We start from the raw sequence: 24,746 nt of genomic DNA on the forward strand, positions 1-24,746 counted from the left end.
ACCTCCTCACCAGCCCCTCCCCCGGCCTCTGTGCTGACAGCAGCTTCTGCTAGCTACAGTCCTCCCTGGTGGTCCAGTGGCTTTCTCCACCACACCCCCCACCATCACCACTCCATCCTCTGGTCTTGTTCAGTGTCACCATCTCAGTCCCAGACTGTTGTGTTTAATGCTTACAACTACCCCATAATGTACTTCTTAAATATTAGTTCCACTCTCCAGATGAGGGACCGGAAGCTTACAGAGTGAAATAACCTGTCCAGATCTCATAGTAAGTGGCTGTATCGGCCATGATGCCAGTCAGCAGCATATGGCAAAAGAGCAAAGAGGAATTCAGATGGCCCCAAACAATAAAGGGTGTTTTTTAGCTTATATAGCAGAAGTCTGGTAGATGCAGCAGCTTCATGTAGGGTTTAATCAGGCTCTGGCACCATTTCTCTTCTATGCTTGCAGCTCTAACACTCCACGGAGAGGCTTCTTTGGCTGCCTTTATTTATGCTACTGATTAGCTTTTACAGTTCTAGGGCTCATATTCCCACATCACACTGGCCAAAGACAGAATGTCTCTTTAGGTATCTCATGAAAAAAAGACAGAAAAGTCTTCATTTCTTGAACTCTCTGGAAAATTATCTCCTCAATTTTCATTGGCTGCAGTTAGGTTATATGCCTAATCCTGAGTCAGATGCCAGAGCAGAGGGATAAGATTAGCTTGACTGGTTCCAGATGGAGCCACATGCCCTGCTCTCAAAGCCAGGTGTACAGGGAAGAGTACTTGCTAAGACAGGAGATATGGGTGACCACAAACAGCATGTGCCCACCAAAGTAGCTCAGCCATTCATTCTTGGGCAGTCCAAATCCCCAGACTATATTCTTAACCACTCTGCCCCAAGCACCCTAACAAGAGAAAGAGAGCCATCACTGTGTATGGATAACATGCTTCTATGCCTAGAAACCCCAAAGGGCTCAATTGAAAATCTATCAAAATTAATTAAGGTTGTGCAAATTAAGAAGCAAATGAACTGCTTTTCAAAGACTAAAAAAAATAAAGTCCAATCTCTTCTCCATGGATGTTCAGAGGGGCCCAGGCTCCTTCTATGTTGTTCCTCATCTGTGTGGCAAAAACCATTTGGCCAAATCCAAAAAACAGGCAACAGAATGTAAGGAAGATGGAAGGAAGGAGGGAATGAGAATTCTTTTAAAGGAAATATCCTGCTAGTTGCAAATACCAGACTACCTGGGCATGTGACCACCTACTGCAGGAAGGTCGGAAAGTGAAGCCTTTAGTGGGATAGTCCTGAACCCAGCTACAGATTCTATTGCCCTTTGAGAAGGGAAAATTGGATTTTGAGATATAACATAACAGCTTTTGCTATGGAAGATTAATGGAGTAGCCAAATAGGAAATAAATAAGCAAAACTCAGTAGCTTTTTATTACACTGGAAACAGCTAGGTAGAAAAAGAAATGGAAAATATTCTCATCCGAAAAAGTGACCAAAACTATGTAATATGCAGGAGTAAATGTACCCAGGAATTTACAAGGCCTAAATGAAGGGAACACTAAATGTATTTTGAAGGAATTAAGTAAGATCTGAATGAAAAGCCAGGCATGACCCTGGATAGAAAAATATATATGTCCACACTTCTCAAATGAATGTATAAATTAATATAGTTCCTATCAAAATCTTAATGGATATATCTCCTAAAACTGGATGCAACTCATCTCAGAAGGATAAACGTCTGAGGGTTACCAAGAAAACATTGGAAGGAAATATCAGAGCAGGTGAATCACTCCTATGGGATATTATGATAGCCTACAAATCTACTGTAATTACACTAATCCAGTCCTGGCCCAGCAGTAAACAATAGGTCAGTGAAACAAGAGAGAATCCATAAGCAGATTTGCATATATGTGGAACTTGATATATAATGAAGGTCGCATTACAGTTTATTGAGAAAGACCAAATTTTTCAATAAATACCATAGAGACAACTGGCTATCCATTTGGAAGAAATAAAATTAGAATGCTATATTATATTACAACAAAAATATATTCTATTTTTGTATATCTATGGTTGGAAGATTTAAATATAAAAGATATATAGTATTATAAGAAAATATAGAAGGATGTATAAAATCTTGGGGGTAGAATAGGCTTCTGTAAAAATTACAAGGAAAATCTACTCAAACTATAAAATAAACATATTCTTTTTTTTAAGATTTTATTTATTCATTCATGACAGACACACACACACACAGAAAGGTAGAGACACAGGCAGAGGGAGAAACAGGCTCCACACAGGGAGTCCGACATGGGACTCGATCCCAGGTCTCCAGGATCACACCCCAGGCCGCGGGTGGCACTAAACCGCTGGGCCACTGGGGCTGCCCTAAAATTAACGAATTATTATTTAAATTTAAAAACTTTTGTATGACAAGAGACACTGTATACAGAGTCCAAAGACAAACAATAAGCTAGAAGAAAAATCTTAGCAGTGCACAGAGCAAAGTGTAAATGTATCTCATAGACAAAGCTCTGATTGAAAATTGATCATGATTCTAGACAGTTCCCCAGAGGCTTGGGACTGATCATGTGGAAAATGTGCAGCCTTATCTGCAGTGAGATATTGTTCTTCACCATGTGATTTGCAAGAAGGGAAGTCAGTGATTACAATGCTAGTAACAGTGCGGATTAACACACACTCTCGCATCCTGTTTATTTTTTTTCTTTTTCTTTTTTCTTTTTCTTTTTTTTATAAATTTATATTTTATTGGTGTTCAATTTGCCAACATATAGAATAACACCCAGTGCTCATCCCATCAAGTGCCCCCCTCAGTGCCCATCACCCAGTCACCCCACCCCCCACCCACCTCCCCTTCCACCACCCCTAGTTCGTTTCCCAGAGTTAGGAATCTCTCATGTTCTGTCTCCCTTTCTGATATTTCCCACTCATTTTTTCTCCTTTCCCCTTTATTCCCTTTCACTATTTTTTATATTCCCCAAATGAATGAGACCATATAATGTTTGTCCTTCCCGATTGACGTATTTCACTCAGCATAATACCCTCCAGTTCCATCCTGTTTAAAGTACCGTATTGGAGGGGCTCAGGCTCCTCATTGTGGTCGCTGGGCTTGGAAGCTGAGCCCTCCCATACCTCACAGTTAACAATAGGACTGTGGATTTGTTTGATAGTATTAGAAATGGGGACTGGGGGGGTGCCAGGGGCAGACTCCCCCTGGCTGGAGACGATGGGATTTGAGCCACACCGTGGCAGGATAACACTGCTAAGAGCAAACACTTAGAAGAAGCTTCCCTACCTCTTATGTGCCAACCGCTCTAACCATTTTCTATATATTAATCCCTGGCTCCTCCCAAACAGTCTCTCAGATGGGTACTTTGTTGTCAACCTCCCCACTTGACGAGGAAAATAAGTTATTTGCCCAAGGTCAGACAGCTAAGACCAACAACGTCAACAACGCTGAGACCCAAACCAAGTCGGTGTGGGACTGTGTATGGATGCTTGTTCTCACACCAGAGGCTGCAGCAGGTGTTCTGGGGATGCTCCCTGGGTGGGTACACTCTATATCTGGCCAGAAAGGGTTCCCAGCAAGGGTCTGGCTGGATGACTTAAGCTTCACCCACAAGCACCCAAAAGGTATTGCAGATCATCACTGAGTACCTCAACACTGCGTCCCACTCAGGGGGCTCTAGCCTGAGTTCCCAGCAGAAGCTTGCACACACATCAGTGCCAGCCGCTGAGCCTGAGGTCTGGGATTTGCACGGGAGGCAGCTGGTGCTTTTCCGGTCCACTGTGGCTAATTAGATCAAGCGCGCCTCTCCTGAGGTCCTCACTGCATGGGCTCTGGCAGGTGTCTGCCCATCTCGTGGAGGTGGCCTCTAGGCCCTCCCAATGTCAGTGTTGTGTACTCAAGCCACCGGTGTCTTTAAGTTCCAACCTCTCAAACACAGCTTTGAAATGTGAAAATCCAACCATTTTCACATGATGTGATGACAAAGACAGAGAAAGTGATTGCATTTATATCTGATATTCAAGGGTCTCAAGGTTGGCTTCTTTTATGTACTGAGTTCCCCAGAAGGCCATTACCAACCATCAGGATGTCCCTCCCTTCTTCCCACCCATCTCCCTTCCCTGCTTCTCTTTACCCCTTTGACCCTACATCTCTTGTCTCATCCCTTTTATTTCCTTATTTTCTTTGTCTCATCTCTTCTCATTCCTTCCTTCTCATCCCTTTTATTGCCTTCTCAGGTTTCTTAGACATTTATGTGCAGGTGCACCCAGTCAATCCATGTCCCACCTGCTGCCATTACTTTAGGCGGGACGGAAGGTGGTCTCAAACCCAGCACCCTCCCAGTGGGATTCCTCAGGTACAGAACTAAGGTCCCCACTGACCATAGCAGACAAACAGTGGAACAAGACTGTCCTCTACAGGGCACCTGGGTGGCTCAATTGGTTGAGGGTCTGCCTTCAGCTCAAGTCAGGATCCCAGAGTTCCGGGCTTGAGCCCTGCATTGGGCTTCCTGCTCAGTTGGGACCCTGTTCATTCTCTCTCTCTCTCTCATAAATAAATAAATAAATAAATAAATAAATAAATAAATAAATAAATAAATAAATAAATAAAATCTTAAAAAAGTGTCCTCTGAACATGAAAATCCTCTCTCCACTCTCCTCCTCCACAATGGCCACCCAGCATCCTGAGCAATGTAGTCCAGACTCACCCCTCTTGTCTGTTTACCATGAACTTTTACTCTCTGAGTCAGTGCCTCCAAAATTTAATCCATAAAAATTTTTATCATGCCCTCAATATTTTTGTTTCTTAGTAGTAATATGCATGTGCCACCAAAAAATTCACATTATAAAACTTGCACAGAGCATAGACATTTTTAGGGTAGGTGCGTTCCTGTAAGTATATTCAAGTTTTACTCTCTTAGCAAATTTCAATTCTATAATACAAGGCTGTCAAATGTGTCTCTATGTTATACGTTAAATCCTCAAACCTTATTCATCTTACAGCTGAAAGTCTGTACCTTTGACCAAACTCTCCTTATTCCTCCCACCCCCAGCCCATGACAACCACTTCTATTCTCTGCTTCTGTGAGCTTTTTTTAGACACAGAAGTGATATATGCAGTACCTGCCTTTCTCCATCTGGCTTATTTCACTTAGCATGATATTCTCAAGGTCCATCCAGGTTGTTGAAAATGTCAGGGGGTCCTTCTCTCTCATGGCTAAAAAATGTTCCATGTATATACATATCACATCTTCTTTATCTGTTCTTTGGATGGACACAGGTTGTCCTAAGTTTGGCTACTGTGAATAATACTGCCAAAACTAGATGTTTTTAAAGTAGTAGATAAAAGACTATTACAAGTCGAAGTTCTATGTTCTTGCACCGCACTGTACAGCCCACAGCTTTAAATCGACAAGGACTCAGCTCAGCTGCCCCGCGGCTCTTGCTAACTGGGCTTTCTGTTTCTCTATCTCCAGGACATGTTCACATCACAGACTTCAACATAGCGACGATTGTGAAAGGAGCAGAAAAGGCTTCCTCCATGGCTGGGACCAAGCCCTACATGGGTGAGTGTTCCGGGCCCCTTGGGTGTGAAGCCTCAGCATTCCTGTCCTGCACCCCCACACTAGGCCCCAGCTGTTCCCAGTATGTCCTGGGCTCACCCACACCTTTGTCCTTGCTGCCCTCCTTCCCGGAAGACCTTCTCCTTCTGTGATTTCCAGAGAAGTCCTTCCGGGCCAGAAAACCTTGCTTCAGGCTTGGGGAAGAAACACACAAAAACAGACAAACAAAACCATATTTTCTTTTTATTAACATCCAGTAGTGTGGCCAGAATATAACTTTGGTGTTGGTCATTTGGGGTCTATATTCTTAGGTACACAGTGTTTTTCCAATGTGTATTTTCAAGTTGTTTTTTCTTTAGGACCTTTGATGGAAATACCACTTTTAGTAAGCATTCCATTCCCTTACTTTGGTTTTCTCTAAGGACACCTATTATCTGAAGGTGGAGTCTTTACAAATCTTCAGTATTTGTTATTTTAAAATATTTTGTATCTCTTTCTTTATTCGTTTAAGATTTTTCCCATTTTTCTATTTCTTTTAAAGATTATCTGTTGTGCTTATTTGCTTTGTATGCTTCCTAGTGAAATATTTATTACTAAAATAATTTCCCCTCTATTTCTAATTTTTTCCCTGAGTTCTCTTGGCTGATTTCTGAGTTTTTTAATTCCAAACTATGTTGTTCTTTCATGCCTTGTATAATTTTCTTAATGTCTATATTAATTATTGATTACGGTATAACAAAGCAAGTCAAAATTTAGTGGCTTATATCATGTTCATGGATTAGAAGAATTAACATTGTTCAAATGTCCGTACTACCTAAAGCAATCCACAGATTTAATGCAATCCCTATCAAAATACCAACAGCAATTTTCACAGAACTAGAAGAAATAATTCTAAAGTTTGTGTGGAATCACAAAAGATAGCCAAAGCAATTTTGAAAAAGAAGAATAAAACTGGAGATATCACATTTCCAGATTTCAAGATATATTAGAAAGCTGAAATGATCAAAACCATATGGTACTGGCACAAAAACAGGCACATATATCAGTGGGACAGAACAGAGAGCTGAGAAATAAACCCATGCACATATATGGTCAATTGATCTATGACAAAGGAGGCAAGAATATGCAATGGAAAAATGACAGTCTCTTAATAAATGGTGTTGTGAAAAAAAAATAAATGGTGTTGTGAAAAGTGGACAACCATATGCAAAAGAGTGAAACTGGACCATTTTCTCACACCATACACAAAAATAAACTCAAAATGGATTAAGGCCCTAAATGTGAGACCTAAAACTATCGAACTCCTGGAAGAGAGCACAGGCAGAGAGGCAGTGGCCATAGCAACATTTTTCTAGATCTGTCTCCTCTGGCAAAGGAAACAAAAGCCAAATTAAACTACTGGACCTACATCAGGATAAAAAGCTTCTGCATAGTGAAGGAAATGATGAACAAGATAAAAAGACAACCTACCGAATGAGTAAGACATTTGCAAGTGACAAGTCAGATAAAGGGGTTAGTATCCAAAATATGTAAAGAACTTATACAACTCAACACCAAAACACTAAAAATAATAACAATACAATTTAAAAATAGGCAGAGGACGTGAATAGACATTTTTCCAAAGAAGACATACAGATGGCCAACAGACACATAAAAAGATCCTCAACATCACTCATCATCAGGAAAATGCCAATCAAAACCACAGTGGGATGTTACTTTATACTTGAAGAATGGCTAGTGTCAGAAAGATAAGAAACAACAGGTGTTGCCAGGGATTCAGAGAAAAAGGAACCCCCGTGCACTGTTGGTAGAAGTCCACCCCTGGTGCAGCCACTGTGAAAAACAGTATGGAAGTTTCTCAAAAAACTGAAATTAGAAATACCGTATGAGATAAAGAAGATGTGGTCTATATATACAATGGAATACTACTCAGCCATCAGAAAAAGATGAATATCCACCATTTGCTTTGACGTGGATGGAACTGGAGGGTATTATGCTGAGTGAAGTAAGTCAATAAGAGAAGGACAATCATCACACAGTTTCACTCATACATTGAATATAAGAAATAGTGCAAAGGATTGTAAGGTAAAGGGGGGGAACCAAGTGGGAAAAGTCAGAGAGGAAGACAAACCATGAGAGACTCCTAACTCTGGGAAACAAACAAAGGGTTGAAGAAGGGGAGGTGGGTGGGGGGATGGAGTATCTTGGTGATGGGCATTGAGGAGAGCACTTGATGGGATGAGCACTGGGTGTTATACTATATGTTGGAAAATTGAATTTAAATTTAAAAAAACCAAATGCCATATGATCTAGTAATTCAACCACTGGGTATTTACCCAAAGAAAATGAAAATACCAATTTGAAATGCATTATGCATGCATCCCTACATATATTGCAACATATTCCCAATAGCCAAGATACAGAAGCAACCTCAGTGTCCGTTGATAGATGGATGGATAAAGATGTGGTAAAAAAAAAAAAATGTGGTATATATATATATATATATATAGTGGAGTATTAGTTATAAAAAAAACAATGAGATCTCACCGTTTGCAACAACATGGATGAACCTGGAGGATATTCTGCTAAGTGAAATAAGTCAGAGAAAGACAAATATCATATGATTTCACTCATATGTAGAATCTGAAAAGCAAAACGTATAAACAAACAAAAGACAGAAACAGACCCATAATACAGAGAGACAGAGAGTGAACCAGTGGTTACCAGAGGAAAGGGAGCAGGGGAATGGGAAAAAATAGGTGAAGGGAACAGGGAGGTACAAATTTCCAGTTAGGGAATAAATAAGTCATAGGGTGAAAGGCACAGCACAGGGAATATAGTCAATGCTACTCTACTAGCGTTATATGGTGACAGTACCTACCCCTGTGAGCAAAGCATAGGTACAGCATTGTGGAATCACTATGTTGCACACATGAAATGAATGTAACATAGTATGTCAGCTGTATTTCAATAAAAAATAAAAGAAGTCTAAAAATACATTTGGAGATCATAAATGAACATTGTGTAAAAAAAAAAAAAACACGGTAGCTTAGAACAGCAACAGTCTACTGTTTTGCACAGTTTACTACGTGACCAAGTGGTTCCTGCTGGTTTAGGCTGGGCACATTCATCCCTCTGGTGCGCCCAATGGGGGCTGGGCTCAGCGAGGACAGCTGAGTTGAATGGGTCTTTTTCTACATGGTCTTTCATCATCAAACAGACTACAGTGAGCTTGCTTATCTGGTGGCAGTAGTTTCCAGAAGGAGAACCCAATTCCCACGAGCTTACCAAGCTTCTGCTTGCTTCATATTTCCTGATGTCCAGTTGGCCTAAACAAGTCACATGACCAAGACCAGTGACCATGTGGGAGGGGACTGGGGGAGGCTGTGGGAGGGATCTTTCGGGCTTTTGTGGGGCTTGGTGGGGCTGCATGGATCCCAGAAGGCCTGACTCATCAGGAAACCATTAATGCAACACCCCACCACAGTGTCTTTCAATGCTTTTGAAATAGTCGGTTACAGTTTTTCCCTGTTTTTTTTTTTAGGGAGTGGGGTAGGGTGGGGGCACATCTTTCTGATTCATCATCATTGTAAAATGTGTTATTCTGCATTTTATTTTCTTTCCTCTTATGATAACTTTGTATGGAAGTTGACTTTGATACTTTTTCTTTTTTTAATGTGAAATTAGCTTTCTTGAACTTTTGGAAGATGATGTCATTCAGGGTAGCTTTTCTTTTCATTTCTTTTTAGATTTTATGCATTTATTCATGAAAGACATGCAAAGAGAGGCAGAGACAAAGGCAGAGGGAAAAGCAGGCTCCCTGAGAGGAGCCCAATGCAGGACTCGATCCCAGGACCCCGGAATCATGCCCTAGGCCAAAGGCAGACGCTCAACCACTGAGCCACCCAGGCATCCCTCAGGGCAGCTTTTCTAACTAAACGTCTGTTGTTTGTGTTCATGAAGTGTCAATATCTAAGGCAGCTGGCTATCTGGGATCTTCTGGTTCCTTCTACTTGCCCACTTTCATCTGGAGTTTCTCCTGCTTTTGTTGGTAGGGTCCCCATCCCTCCTCAGTTTGGGTTCTGGTTCCAACAGTTTCTCCTTGGGATTCCTTCTAGAAGGGAGCGCCAGAGGGAGGATGACAGAGGCTTGGTGTTCCAGACCTCCCTGCTCCTGCAGAGCTTACCAGGGGTCCCTTCGCCTACCTGACACTGGACTGGACAGGTTCCTCCAGGGTTTAGCTGCCATTCCCCAACTGGTGGGCCTGGGCCCCCCAGTAAACACTTGTGGACTATCCTGCAGCTCTCTGTTCTCTGCTCCATCATATGGTGCCTTGTCTCTTTCCCGTGTTTCCTTCTGTACAGGAATCACTACCATGGGGATCCAGTCACTGTTGCTGGTTTGTTCCCATACACTTACATTTTGGGGCTTGTGAGAGGACCATTTCGTTTCGTCTTAAGCACTCCTCATGGGTTTTGGCTCAACTGTTGGTCTGCTCTGTTAGTTGTTATGTGTTGATCTGTAGGGATTCAAAAACTATGTCATCCATCACCTCCCAGAATTCACTATATGGGTCATTCATCTATTTACTAAATTACTAAATTAAATAAATGAAGTTTGGCCACAAATCATGGTAAAAATGGTACTTCTCAGTATGTGCTATGTGCCTAGCCCTTGAGCCAAGTCCTTTTCATCCACAGCTTTCTTTAAAGCTCACATCCGTGAAGCAGACACAATTATTTGTTCCCACTTTAGAGCTGGGGAAGCAGGCTGAGAAGCATGAGGAACCCACCCAGGCAGATATCAGTCACCAGAGTAAGATCCAGGTCAGCAGGGACACCAGAAGGTATGCATACAAGGGGGTCTGTTCTCTTCATATAGTCCCCTTGGGATGCTGAATATTTACCCCAATAAGGCTTTCACTGTTGAAGGTCTTTCTGAAATCCCTTTCCAGAAGGCTCCAGGACTGAGGCCAACCCATCTAAGGAGACACTGGCTTGATAAATGGGCAGGAGAATGGGATGAAAGGGGTGTTAAGGCTGCCGCCCTATCTTCTGGCTGGTGCATGCAGAGTGGACTGCAGAGGTGTGTGGGTTCCCTGCAGTCACAAGTTTGAATGTGGGGTGTCTCTGGGAAATGCCATCCAGGCTTCTGGAGTGATGTGGACATTATCTGTGGCCTAGGGAGTTCCTAACACTGAAATGCAGCCTGAAGCCCAGGGAGCACCATGCCAGGAGGAGCATATAGAGCTACAGGAGCCATCATCTCCAAAGGGGCAGTGAGGAGAACAAGATGACACAGAGAGAAGCATCTCCCACTTGGAGCCTGCTCTGTCCCTTTAAGTTAGTTCTGACCTCCTTTAGGCTGTTCCCAAAAAGCAGATTGGTCTCTGGGAGTGGAGAGTCCAAATCACTGGAGAAATGCAAAGTGGTATTATTGTACCAACCCTTTCTTAAAAAAAAAAAAAGATTTTTGCTTATTTATTTGAGACAGAGACAGAGATAACGAGAGAGAGCACTAGCAGGGAGGAGAGGGAGGAGCAGGATCCCCACTGAGCAGGGAGCCTGAGGCAGGACTCCATCCCAGGACCCTGGGATCGCAACCTGAGCCAAAGGCAGACACTTAACCAACTGAGCCACCCAGGCACCCTGTACCACCCCTCTCTTTTCTGCCCCTGCTCCGCCACCATGCATAGCTGACTTTGCCAGCACCTCCTCAGAGACTCCACCTGGGCCTGCCCCAGTCTCATTCCCTGGATTCCCACTAATATCCTGGCTCTCAGCCTCTGTGAAAGCAGACCAGTGGTGACCCAGCTGGCCACTCTCCATGATGCCCCCACCTCCAAGGGGGAGAAGAAAACCAACATGTATTGTGACCCTGCTACATGTTTGTTACTGTGCTTAATCCTCAGAAGACACCCAGGTGTGGTTTCTGCACCTCTGCATTTTATCTATTAGGAAGCTGAGATCCAGGGAGGTTTATTAACTTGCCCAGAGTGACACAGCTGGCAAGTAAAGGAGCCAGAATTTGAAGCTGTGTCTATTTGGATCCAAAGTCCATGCTTTTGCCACTCTACCAAGCTGCCTTTTAACACTGAGTTCCTGTGTCATGAAGCCATATTTCTCAGTCAAGAAAAAAAAAAAACATATTGTCCCAATTGTATGTAGAATTTGGAGCTCCTGGGGTGCTTCTGTTTAGAGGAACTTTGGTCCTGAATTAATAAACAGGTGTGCAGGAGAGATTTTTATGGGATTTAGGAGGCATAGCTGATTTACCAAATGGATATATTTTCAGACACCATGGGGTTGTCAGTACCAGGCAGTGGAAGTTTATTGGGGAAGACAGGGTGATGGAGGGCTCTCTCAGCACATTTAAATCCTACAGCTCCCAGGGCTGTAAACTCCTGAGGTCAAGTGGCAGGTTTGTCAATTTTGTTCACTTGTACCGTTCAGTTCAAAGGCCCAATAACAAGCTCCCAGAACGTTCCAAACAGGGATTCAGGGAACAGGCTGGTGAGTAAGCTCCCAGAGGTTGCTCATGAAAGATGATCCTGGAAGAAACATTTGCATAGAACTGAATTTTCATTAATTAAAAGAGCAGATGGAATTCACAATCAGAGAAAAGAAAAAATCTCTCTGAAATGTGCCAGATTAGAAGTCAGAAATGGTCCAGCAGCCGCCCAGGGCTTCAGAGTTTATTCATCAGCAGTGAAGTAAAGAGTTGAACATTCATTCAGCAAATATTTATGAACCATTTAGGAGATAAAGGGCTCAGAGTAGGCATGGGGGCTCAGAGGAGCCTCGGGGGGCTCACCGTCTGGTAGGGCAGAGCAGAGGTAGGCACAGGTGGAAGCAGGACACTGTCAAGATGGATTCCTGGAGAAGGTGACAATCTGCGTTGGACCTGGCACATAGAAGGTATGCTCAGAGTTGGCCTGTTGGGTGAGAACAAGGAGATGCCATTTCAGGCCACAGCCCTGGGGTACAGGGGAGGCAACAGCATGGTGTGTTGGGGGACAGTGGCAGTTTCATTTCTTCTACAGCTTACAGAGCAAGACGGGGTGGGGAGGGAGCAAAGAGACAGGTCAGAGCATGAGGGTCTTGAATGCCGTGGTAAGGGCCTGTGGAACCAGGAGAGAGCCAGGAGTGGGTCCAGGTGAAGCGTCACCTGTGGCATGGGGCAGTTTGGATGTCTTCCACTTAGTGGCTGCCTGAACTCGGGCCAATCTCATTACCCAACGTAATACCCATAAAGCACTCAGCATGAGGAACACTCGGGAAGTGCTGGCTGCCAAACCACGTGACCTGGCAGTTTCCTCATCTGAGAAATGGGATTAATGATTATGCGATCTGCCTTAGTAGGTCCTCTGTGAGGATGTCACAGCAGGGATATGGAAGGTCCATCACACAGTGTCTGACAAATGGTAGATGCCTTGGTCTGGTAGCTGGTAGTACTATTGTTATCGCTGGCATGGTTATGATTTAGATGGTTGATTATTTGGTACCCGCTCAGCATTGGGAATCCAGGGCCTGGACTGGGAACTCCCTTGCCTTGGAGCGCTAACAGTCTAGTGGGGAAAACGGATCCTAAACAGCTGGTTCATTATAGAAGCTGGGTGGGCTGGAGGATGCTGGGCGCACTAGGGGATCATGGGGCTGGTGCCTTGCCAGCATTTACCAGATGTTAGTTCCCTTCCCAAGGGGGCTGCAGTGAGCAGACAAGGGTGGTTGTGGGGCCATCATAATGATGCTAGTATGTTCCTTGTTGAAATGATCAAGGGTAGTGAAGTTTGCTGCCACCTGTGCCAGAGAAAGTGACAGAGCCAATGTGCAAGCCCCGGCCAGTGAGGCTCCAGTGACCAAAATCTTTCCTGAGAACCTGCTGTCCGTTCATTCATTCATCCCTCCATCCGTCCACCCACCTATCATCCTTACAAATCCATTGAGTACCTTCTATGTGCCAGTAGTGTTTTATGGCCCCCAAATACATCCATCTATGAACAGTTTTCCTACACTCATTGGTTTGGCTATTTGTAATCCAATCACCTTAAAAATCATCAAACTGATAAATACATAGTTTGAGATGTTTACTCCTGAATGACAATTTTTGTGCAGTAAAATGCAGTCTTTTAGTGTGCAGTTCCTTGATTTTGGACCAACACTGTCATATAAGCACCACCACAATGAACGTATAGAACAATTCCATCACTCCCAGAATTCCCTCATCCCAGTCCCTGGCAACAGGTGATCTGTTCAGACTATTCCAGAAAGTCATAGAAATGGAGTTGTATGCTCTATAGCCTTTTTAATCCGGGTTTTTTCACTTTGAATACTGCATTTGAGATTTACTCATGTTGTGTGTATCAGCAGCTTTCCTTTTGATTGATCAGTAAGTAGAACTCTATGGGATGAATAGACACAATTAGTTCATCCATCCACCAGCTGAAGGACTTTTGAGTTGTTTCCAGTTGTACATAATTATGAATAAGGCCACTATAAACATTTGCTTTCAGGTTTTTATATGACCCTAAGTGTCCACATCTCTAGAATAATTGCCTAGAGGTGGGATTGCCAGGTCATATGATAAGCATATGTTGACCTTTCTGAGAAACTGACAAACTTATCCAGGAAGACTGAGCCATTTTACACACCCCACAAACAATGTATGAGGGCTCTGGGTGCTCTGCATCCTCACCACTACTGGCTATTGCCTTGTGGTTATTGCTCTTATTAAAAAGGCAAGTTTCTAATGACTAATGATGTCCTACATATTTTCATTTTCTTATTTGCCATCCATTTACCTCCTTTATGAAGTATCTATTCAAATCATCTGACCATTAGTGATTTTTATTAATCAGGCTCTGGGAATTCTTTATATATCCTGGGTATAAGTCCTTCATCTGATACGTGTTTTGCAAAAATGTTGGCCACTCAGTGGCTTGTCTTTCTATTGAGATAATAGACTCCTTTTAGAAGCAGAAGTTTTAAATTTTGATGAAGTCTGATTTTTTAAAAGATTTTATTTACAGATCATATATTTGGTGTCATATCTAAATATCTTTTCCTCACATGAGGTCACAAATATTTTTTTCCCTTTGTTTTCTTGTAAAAGTTTTTTCCTTTTGGATTTTATATTTAAGCTACATGCATTTTTAATTTAGTTCTTAATATGGTGTGAGGCATGAATCAAGCTTTATTTATTTGCATACAGCTGTCCAATTGTTCCAGTATTCTTTGTTGAAAAGACTGTTCTTTCTTTACTGCATTGCCTTTGCAACCTTGTCAAAACTCAATTGACCATGTGTGGGTCTATTTCTGAATTTTTTTTCTGTTCTATTGGTCTATTTGTTTATGCTCTACTTGGTTTCATACTTCTCCTTTGCAATCATACTTGAAATCAGGTAGAGAGAGTCTTCCAACTTTTTTCTTCTTTTCAAAATTATTTTGGCTATTCTAAATTCTTTCTGTTTTCACTGAAACTTTAGAATTCACTTGTTAATTTCTACAAAAAAATTGGCTGGATTTTTGTTAGGATCACACTGAATCTGTAGATGAATTTAGGCAGAAGTGGCAGCTTACAATCATAGAATACCTCTCAATATATTTAGGGCCTCTTGGATTCTCTCATCAGCATTATATAATGTTCAGCATGCAAAATTTGCATATACTTTGTTACACTTATAACTAAGTGTCTTGGGCAGCCCTGGTTGCCCAGCGGTTTGGCGCCACCTTCGGCCCGGTGTGTGATCCTGGAGACCTGGGTTCGAGTCCCTCATCAGGCTCCCTGCATGGAGCCTGCTTCTCTCCCTGTGTCTCTCTGCCTCTCTCTCTGTCTGTCATGAATAAATAAATAAAATCTTAAAAAAATAAAATAACTGTCTTATAGATTTTTGGTACTATCCAAAAGGTACATTTTTTAAACAAAATTAGTTAACTATCTTCTTTATCCATTTCTTAGCAGATGGCCCCTTGGGGTGTTTCCATAATTTGGCTATTAGATAATGCTGCTCTAAACATCAGGGTGCATGTCAGATGTGGTATTACTCAGCCATCAAAACAAATGAAATCTTACCATTTGCAACGCCATGGATGGAACTCATTCATATGTAGAATTTAAGAAATAAAATAAACTAGCAAAGGAAAAAAAGAGGGAGAGAGGCAAACCAAGAAAGACTCTCAACTAAATTTATTCAATTTAGAGAATAAATTGATGGTTACCAAAGGGAAGGTGGGGAGTGGGGAATAAATGATGGGGTAAGGAGTCTACTTGTTGTGATGAGTACCAAGTGTTGTATGGAAGTGTTGAATTCACTATATTGTACACTTGAAACTAACATTACACTGAATGTTAACTAACTGGAATTTAAATAAAAATTTTAAAAATTACTTACCAATTGCAGATCTACAGAGATACCATTGATTTTTGCATGTCGACCTTGTATCCCGTAATTTTGCCGCACTCACTTATCGGTCCTCTGCTTTGGTAGTAAATTCTTTGGGCTTTCTGTGTAGATAATCACGTTTGCAAATCAAGGTAATTTTATTTCCTCTTTCCAATATTTGCAAGTCTTTTGTTTTTCTTTTGTCTTGTTGTTTGAGCTAGAACATTCGATACACTTGGCCTTGATCCTGATCTTACTGAGAAAGAGTTACTATGTTTATCTTTAAATGTGATGTTAGCTAAAACTTTTTTGGTACTTAGTTAACTCTTTATCAGGTTGTGAAATATCTTTTCTCTACTATTGAGATAATCATATGGTTTCTATAACATGCTGAAATACATTGATTTTGGAAGGTTGAACTTTCTTAAAATCCCTTTTGGTCATAATGTATTTTATTTTTTAAATAATGCTGGAATCAATTTGCTAATACCTCATTTACAATATTTACTTCTCGGCTAATGAGGAATATTTTAATTTTCTTTTTCTTGTAACATTTTGTGTGTGTGCATGTGTGTGTGTGTGTGTGTGTGTGTGTGTGTGATTTTGGTACCAGAATGCAGACAGTGTAAGTTGGGCAATGTTCCCTCTTCTTCTACTTTCTGGAAAAATTTGTGCAGAGTTGGTGTTATTTCTAACATCTGTCTGTTAGAATTGGTGGGAGAAGATATTTGGACCTGGGGTTCTTAACAGAAAACTTTTTAACTGTGAATCCTATTTTTTTAATAGACATGAGCCTATTCTGTTTATCTATTTCTCCTTAAGTCAGAAGAAGTAAATAAATATTAGGTAGATTTGGTCATTTATGTCTTTCAAGAAATTTCTCTGTTTCATGTAACCTTCCAAATATTTGGGTTTATAGTTATTTGTATTATCCCCTTGATAGCTTTTTAATGAGTGTCAATTCTGCAGTGATGTCTCCTCTTTCATTCCTGAATTGGTCATTTATGTTTCCTCTATGATTTTCCTGATCATTTTGGCTAGAGTTTTATCACATGTATTCATCTTTTTGAAGAACCAGTTATTAGTTTCATTGATTTTCTCTGTTTTATTGATTTCTGCTCTAATCCTTATTACTTCCTTCTGCTTGTCTTGGATTTAATTTGTTCTTATTCTCCTTTTGTAAAGTGGAACTATATATCATTGATTTGAGGCTTGTCTTTCATATATATATGTATATATAGATATATATATATTGCATATATATATGCAATGCTTATATTTCTCTGTAAATATATATAGGCATTAAATGCTTATATTTCTCTCTAAATATAAACATTTAATCCTCTATCAATTCTCTCCTTAGCTGTATTCCACAAATGTTGATATATTATTTTTTCATTCTCATTCAGTTACAAACACTTTCCAACTTCCCTGTAACTCCCTCTTTCACCCATGGGTGATTTAGATGTCTGTTTGGTAATTTTCAACAATATGTAGGAATTTAATATACATTTTCCTGTTATTGATGCCCAGTTTAATTCTGTGATGGTCAGAGAAATCTCTTGTATGATTTATTTTCTTTTATTTTTTATTGGTAAAATTTATTTTATGGTCTAGATCTTCGTGAGTATTCCATGTTGATGTGCAAAGACTGTGTATGCTCTTGTTTCATTATATTTCTTATAAATATCAATTAGGTCAAGTTACTTAATAATGTTTCCCAGGTCCTATTATATTCTTACTGATTTTCTTTCTACTTGTTATATCAGTTACTAAGAGAAGTGTGTTGAAATCCCCAACTGTATGTATCATTATACAATATCCTTCCTGTTTCTTGTTCTTAAGACTACTTTGGTGATATCAATATAGCTACTTCAGTTTTCTTTTGTTAATGTTTGCATGGTAATTCCAGTGGTGTGCTGGTACATGTTTAACAACTAGTTCTCTGATAAAAGAAGGAGAAAAAGAAAAGCAGTGATTTATAGATTTTTCTGATTTTTGTCCTGTAAGTTCACCCACTATGGCTGACTTCAAGTTATCAGTGCAACATCATCGAGGGGAGAGATGAGCTAGTATAAGCCTGTCCCAGCACAGTCCTAATTATATCTTTTCCCATCCATCCATTTTTAACCTATATCTTTATATTTTATTTTTTTATATCTTTATATTTTAAGCACATGTCATGTATGTAGTCTTCTTTATTTTTTTATATTTTTTAGATTTTTTAATTTATTTTTTTTTCTCATTAAACTTTTGTTTTAATGGGTCTCAAAATTCTGTGACAGATTTTTGGTCAAGTTGTTTCCATTAAAAAGTACTGATTTTAAAAATTAATAACTTAAAACTGCCACACATGCACAAAAAAACCCCAAATGGTCCACAAAACATTCTCCTTTCCTTCTGAAGGGTTTACAATGCATTGTTATCATTAACCCGTCTTTTACTATTAAACTTAAATGGCCAATTGACACATTTATTTATTAGAGACAGAGAGAGAGAGAGAGAGAGAGAGAGAGAGAGAGGCAGAGACACAGGCAGAGGGAGAAGCAGGCTCCGTGCGGGGAGCCCGACATGGGACCTGATCCCGGGTCTCCAGGATAACGCCCTGGGCTAAAGGCGGCACTAAACCGCTGAGCCACTGGGGCTGCCCTGTAGTCTTTTTTAAATCCAGTCTAATAATCTCTGCCTTTCCATTGATATTTAAACCATTTATATTTCATGTAATTACTGATATGGTTGGATTGAAATCTGTCACCTTGCTTTTTCTTTTCTTTGTTCCATTTGTTCTTTGTTCATTTGCTTCTCTTCTTCTGCTTTACTTTGAATAAGCTGATCATTATGAATGATTCCATTTTAACTTCCCTATTGGGTTAGTATTTATGCCTTTTTAAAAAATATAGTTTAGGGATCCCTGGGTGGCGCAGTGGTTTGGCGCCTGCCTTTGGCCCAGGGCGTGATCCTGGAGATCCGGGATCAAATCCCACGTAGGGCTCCCGGTGCATGGAGCCTGCTTCTCCCTCTGCCTGTGTCTCTGCTTCTCTCTCTCTCTCTCTCTGTCTGTCTCTCATTAATAAATAAATAAAATCTTAAAAAAATAAAAAATAAAAATAAAAAATATAGTTTAGAGATTGTCCTATATTTATAATATACATAATCGATTAATCAGAACCTACCTTGAAACCATACCACGTAAGAATCTTAGAATAATATACTACCAATTCCTCTCACTCATTTTTTGTTTTATTGTGGCTGTAGATACATAATTAATTGCTTTATTTTTACTACAGTCAATTATATTTTACAGTGGTTAAAAAATTTTTAAATTGATTTTATATTTACCTCTTTTTTCCTAATTCCAATGTTTTTTTATTTCTTTGAGCAGCTTGAGTTTCTATAGGGTTTCATTTTCTTTCTACTTCAAGTACCTGCTTCAAAAATTCTTAGAGTGAAAGCATAGTGGTAGTGAATTCCTTCATTCTTTTGTTTGTTGGGAAAAGTCTTCATTTGCTTACATTTTAAAAAGAAATTTTAACAGAATTCTGGATTCACCGTTTGTTTTTTTTTCTTTCAGCATTTAAATATGTCACTCTATATCTTATGGCAATGTTTCTAACAACAAATTTGCTTTAATTCCTATTTTTGCTCTCCTGTAGGTAATATGCCTTTTTTCTTTAGCTACCATAAAAATTTTTTCTTTATCTTTGGTCTTAGATATGTTAGGTCTGTTGTTTTTTCTTTTTATCTTTCTGTGTTTATCCTGGTTCGTGTTCTCTGAGCTTCTTGGATATGTGTGGTTTTATGAATCATAATTTTTTGTAAAATTCCCAATCATTATCTGAATATATTTCTTCTGATGCATTTTCTCTCTCTCTCTCTTTCTCTCTCTCAATCTCATCTGTTTCTGGGATTTCAATTATATATATGTTAGACCTTTCATATTTCCCCATAGCAATTGGATGCTCTGATATTTTTTTCCACTTTTTTCTCTTAGCATTTCACTTCGAATAATTTTGTTTGACCTATCTTCAAGATCATTTCTTCTTTCCTTGGAAGTTTCAAGTCTTATTGGTGAGGATGTTGGAGGCATGCTTTATCTCTGGTGTTATGTTTGGTTTGTTTTTATTATTATTAGCATTTCCATCCAATTCTTTTATAGATTCCATCTTTTGGTTGAAATCTCCATCTTTTAATGTGTCCTATTTTTTCCACTAGATTCTTTGAAAATTATTTTTATTTTTTTTATTGGAGTTCAATTTGCCAACATATAGCATAACACCCAGTGCTCATCCCACCAAGTGCCCCCCTCATTGCCCATCACCCAGTCACCCCAACCCCCCGCCCACTTCTCCTTCCACTACCCTTTGTTCATTTCCCAGAGTTAGGTGTCTCTCATGTTTTGTCACCCTCACTGATATTTTCACTCATTTTCTCTCCTTTCCCTTTATTCCCTTTCACTAATTTTTATATTCCCCAAATGAATGAGACCATATAATGTTTGTCCTTTTCCGATTGACTATTTCACTCAGCATAATGCCTTCCTGGTCCCTCCACGTCGAAGCAAATGGTGGGTATTTGTCATTTCTAATGGCTGAGTAATATTCCATTGTATACATAGACCACATCTTCTTTATCCATTCATCTTTTGATGGACACCGAGGCTCCTTCCACAGTTTGGCTATTGTGGACACTGCTGCTATAAACATTGGGGTGCAGGTGAAATATTTTGAATTCTTTGTTAGTTCTAACATCTGGTTTGTATCTGAATATGCTTCTGTTTGTTGTTGCTGTGTCTCTTCCCATGGGGTTTTTACTTGTCCTCCCCCCCTTTTTGTCATGTGTTTCATAACTTTTGGTTAAAGACAGAACATTTTGTGTGGGATAGTGTTTGTGCCTGGAAGTGGGCATGTCTTTCCCACTACTTTGCCTGTAATGTTGTATGTGTGTGGAAGAACTGAGTCAGTCTAGTCTAATCAGGGGTTAAGCTGAGTCTAGGTTGGTATGATTATGCTTAATGCACCTCCTCTCTACTTAGTTTTCCCTCAATGTTCCTGTTCCACCTCAGCTTTAGGCTTTCCCCATGGGCCTGTGCCTTAAAGAGGGTCTCACTTCTGTTCCTTCTGTTCTCTGGAAGGAGACTTCTTTTTCTTGTTACTTTATACTTGGTCTGATTGGGGTGACAGGAGGAAGGGGAGTATATGTTTTCTGTTGTATTGGCTCACTCAGTCTTAGGTGGGCTCTATGTCATCCACGGTCTTGTCTTAGGGCTGGGTTTTGCTCATTGACCCTGTGTCTCTCCCAGCAATGGGAACCAATGAATTGAGCCCAGGATGATTTTTTTGTCTCTTTCCCAAGGATAGAGATTTTATTTTTCTGTTCCTTGCCCTTCATGCTCAATGAGTATTCACCTGTGCCCCTGTGGTCACAGAATCTTCTGCCCTTCCTCCTTTAGCTCAAGGATTTTGTTCCATAGGGCATAGGGAGTTGGATCCAGGAAGAGCTTTGTGCCCTCTTGAAGCAGTTAGCTGCTCTCTCCCCCAAATCCCACATCAAGGCAAGCTTTCTACCACCTCCTGCCCTCTACTAGTCCTTTTATGAATACACAGTGAGGTCAGCATGGAAGAGCCATGAACAGCGGTGAATATCTCTTGCATCTACACAAACAGTGGTTCTATTCTCTCACATAAACCTGCACACAAACTTCAGCAATTTTGTAAGCATTTTAAAAGAAGTCTCTTACCCTCTTCCGTGGCATCCCTGTGTTCTTCCTATGCTATTCTCAAGGTAAGCCAGTACTCACAGCCCTCTCTCTTCTTGGATCACCCATCTTTCCTTAGACTTCAGACTAGCTGGGTTTGAGAAAAATTATGGTTTTGTAGGTGATCTAGATTTTTCTCATTGTTAGGCTGGGAGTGATACTCTTTCCAACTCCTACATTTTAAACAGAAGCAGAATTGTGTGGGGTCTTTGATATGATGGAAAAGAGAAATGAATTAGATTGGAGGAGTCAAAAGTAATTTTGCTGAGGAAGTAACTTTTTAGATAGGTCCTAAAGGATGAGTAGGTGTTGTTCAGTACAAAGGGATATAAAAGCATTGCAGATAGAATTGCATTTGCCAAGGCCCTGAGGCAAAAAGGAGTTTTGTCACATAGAAAGAACCAAAAGAAAGCTAGTGTGGCCTGAGCAAAGTAGGCTAGGAGAATGTCTGAAGAAGTGTGCAGGCCCAGATCATGCAGTACCGAGTGCCATGTCAAAACTTTTGGTTTCTATATATAGCAAGTTCAGTGGGAAATTTTAAAAAGCATTCATTTTCAGGGTGCCTAGGTGGCTCAGTTGGTTAAGCATCTGACTCTTGGTTTTAACTCAGGTCATGATCTCTGTTGTGAGATCAAGCCCCGCTTCCGGCTCTGCACTCAGCAGGAAGCTTGCTTGTGATTCTCCCTCTCTCTCTCTCTCCCTTAGCCCCTCCCCCCACTTGTGTGCTCACTCTCTCTTGCTCTCTCTCTTTCTGAAATAAATAAATAAACACCATTAATTTTCTTGGATAAACAGAGAATCTGGAATCCTTTCAGAGAGCAGCACTACATAAATGAACTTTTCTTTCAATGTAACATGGTATTAGATCCCCAATTTCACTGTATATAAACCCTGTATATAGACTCTGTATATAAAATACAGAGTCTAAGCCTGTGCTTCCAGTTAGAACTTCATTTTCTAGGAAAGCTTCCAAAGGCATTTTTTTAAAATCTAGTTTAGTCTGACATGTTTAACATGAAGTCATTTTCTGGTACTGGCGCATCATTTATTTCTGCACCTTTTCAGAGCTTCTGTATTTACTTATTAGCCAATTACACTTCTCCTTTTCCTCTTCTCATGTAGACTTGTGAAGTCTAATGGTCAACAGATGCGCAGTGTCTCACATACTTTAATGAAACTAGTTTTCTGTTGCTATTAATGCTACTAATAGCATTAATAGAAAAGGAGAAGTTATCAGACTGACACAGCAGCTTTATTTTGTCTCAGTGTAATATGTAAGTGTGTGACACCTGAGTTCATCTGGCAAGCTGCAGAGCCAAAGAAATATAAATTACCCCCAAGGGATCTAGACAGAAAGCCAGGCATGCTGCTTATCTCTGCTTTCCACAGCTTTTTGGTACACTTTAATGCAAAGAATTATGATGGATCTCTTGAATCGTTTGGGGAACATGTACAACATGTACCTCTATGAGCTGGGCTTTCATTAATGTGAGGATTTCATTGCTCATGTAAACAATGAATTGATAAAATGGTAACTAGCTCACATCTTTTGAGAACCTTCTATGTGTCTATCCCTGTACTAAATGTATCATATATGTTATCTCACTCTGGGGTAGGGGCTGTTATTATTCCACAAAATCTGACACTTATACAAAGGTTAAGTGCTTGCCTAATGACAAATAGCCAGCAATGGTAGCCACTGAGATTTGAAGTTAGGTCTCTGTGACCAACTTCTTTGCTGCTATGATGCATTGAGCACCTACTTCTAGGTCAACCTCGTGCTAATCCCTGAGCCTCTGGGGCCCACTTCATCATATCCCTGCCTTCAGAGGGTTCACAGCCCAGTGAGGAAGGTAGAAATGTATGCTATTAATTAAAATATAGCATTATCAGTACTACAAGAGAGGTACAGACCATGGTTTGATGAGAATCCAGAACATAGATTGATATACTTGGCCAGGAGATGGAAAAAGGAGGGAACAGAGGAATAGCATAAGACTCCATTCCACAGGGGGAATAACATTTGGTCTGGGTCTTGAAACATAAGTAGGAGTTCATGAGTATAAAAAATAGGGTAAATATTATCAGACAAGTCTCAGACAATTTAAAGTAAAAGATATTCTATTTTTGCAATTGGTATAATGAGCTATATAATAAAGGCAGTACCCAAAGATGACGTTGGAACCAGTTTTTAGGAATTCTCATATAAAACTTTATCTATAACAAATAGAAAACTTGGAATAATTTTAATTAAGTGCTTTGAACACATGAATAATCACAGTATGACAACAACAAAATTAGATAGTATTTGTTGGCATTCAACCATGGGCTCAAGAAATACATACATAATTTCATTTTCTCTTCACAACAAGATTATATAGCAAATATTGCTATTCCTTTTTGCAGATGAGAAAAGTTTAGGTACAAATATGAGGTAGAATAGCTAGCCCAAAGCCATTGTACCAATAATCATAGGAGCTAAGGTTCAATTGCAGGCATGAAAACTTCCTACATTCACACCTTTAACCATTCAGAAGTAGGTGACTAGAATGCCAGGCTGGAGTAGATGAGAGGCTGTCTGTGGTGTGTCCAGGCAGAAATGAAACCGAGTAGAGAGGAAGTTTCTGGAAGAGAAAAATGGGGCCAAATGATCAAAAGCAGAGACTGAAGAAGGGGTAGAGTCCAAGAGATACCCCGGTTCTGACTCATGCAATCCAGCAGACCATGGGCTGGGACTGAGATCCCAGAAAGAGGGCAGTTGGAGAAGGACCAGTTTGCTTGGGCAGGTTGAGTGTGCAGTGCTCACAGGACCACTAGGTAGAGGCGTCCGGGAGGCAGTTGGCTGCACAGATCTGGGCATCCTGCCAGCCAGGTGCACAAGCTGGAGACAGGGTCTTGCCACAAAGAAAGGACCAGTGGACAGAACACCTGAGTTCTAGTCCCAGCTGGGCTGGAAGCCACTGAGCGCCTCCAATTGGTTTCACCTCCCTCACTAGAGAATGTAGGGAAGGGAGAAATTACCA

General features: G+C 40.5%; 1 protein-coding gene across 2 annotated transcripts in view; it reads left to right on the top strand.

Annotated features, from left to right (window-relative positions):
- STK32B (serine/threonine kinase 32B) overlaps positions 1 to 24,746 on the top strand; it is a 385,550-nt gene that overhangs the window by 321,575 nt on the left and 39,229 nt on the right. For both annotated transcript variants that reach the window (XM_038533402.1, XM_038533403.1), the window contains exon 6: positions 5,501 to 5,590. In XM_038533402.1, the coding sequence (XP_038389330.1) occupies positions 5,501 to 5,590 (90 nt within the window). The remainder of the gene's footprint in view (positions 1 to 5,500; positions 5,591 to 24,746) is intronic.

The sequence above is a fragment of the Canis lupus genome, chromosome 3 (assembly GCF_011100685.1).
Source record: "Canis lupus familiaris isolate Mischka breed German Shepherd chromosome 3, alternate assembly UU_Cfam_GSD_1.0, whole genome shotgun sequence".
Taxonomy (NCBI): domain Eukaryota; kingdom Metazoa; phylum Chordata; class Mammalia; order Carnivora; family Canidae; genus Canis; species Canis lupus.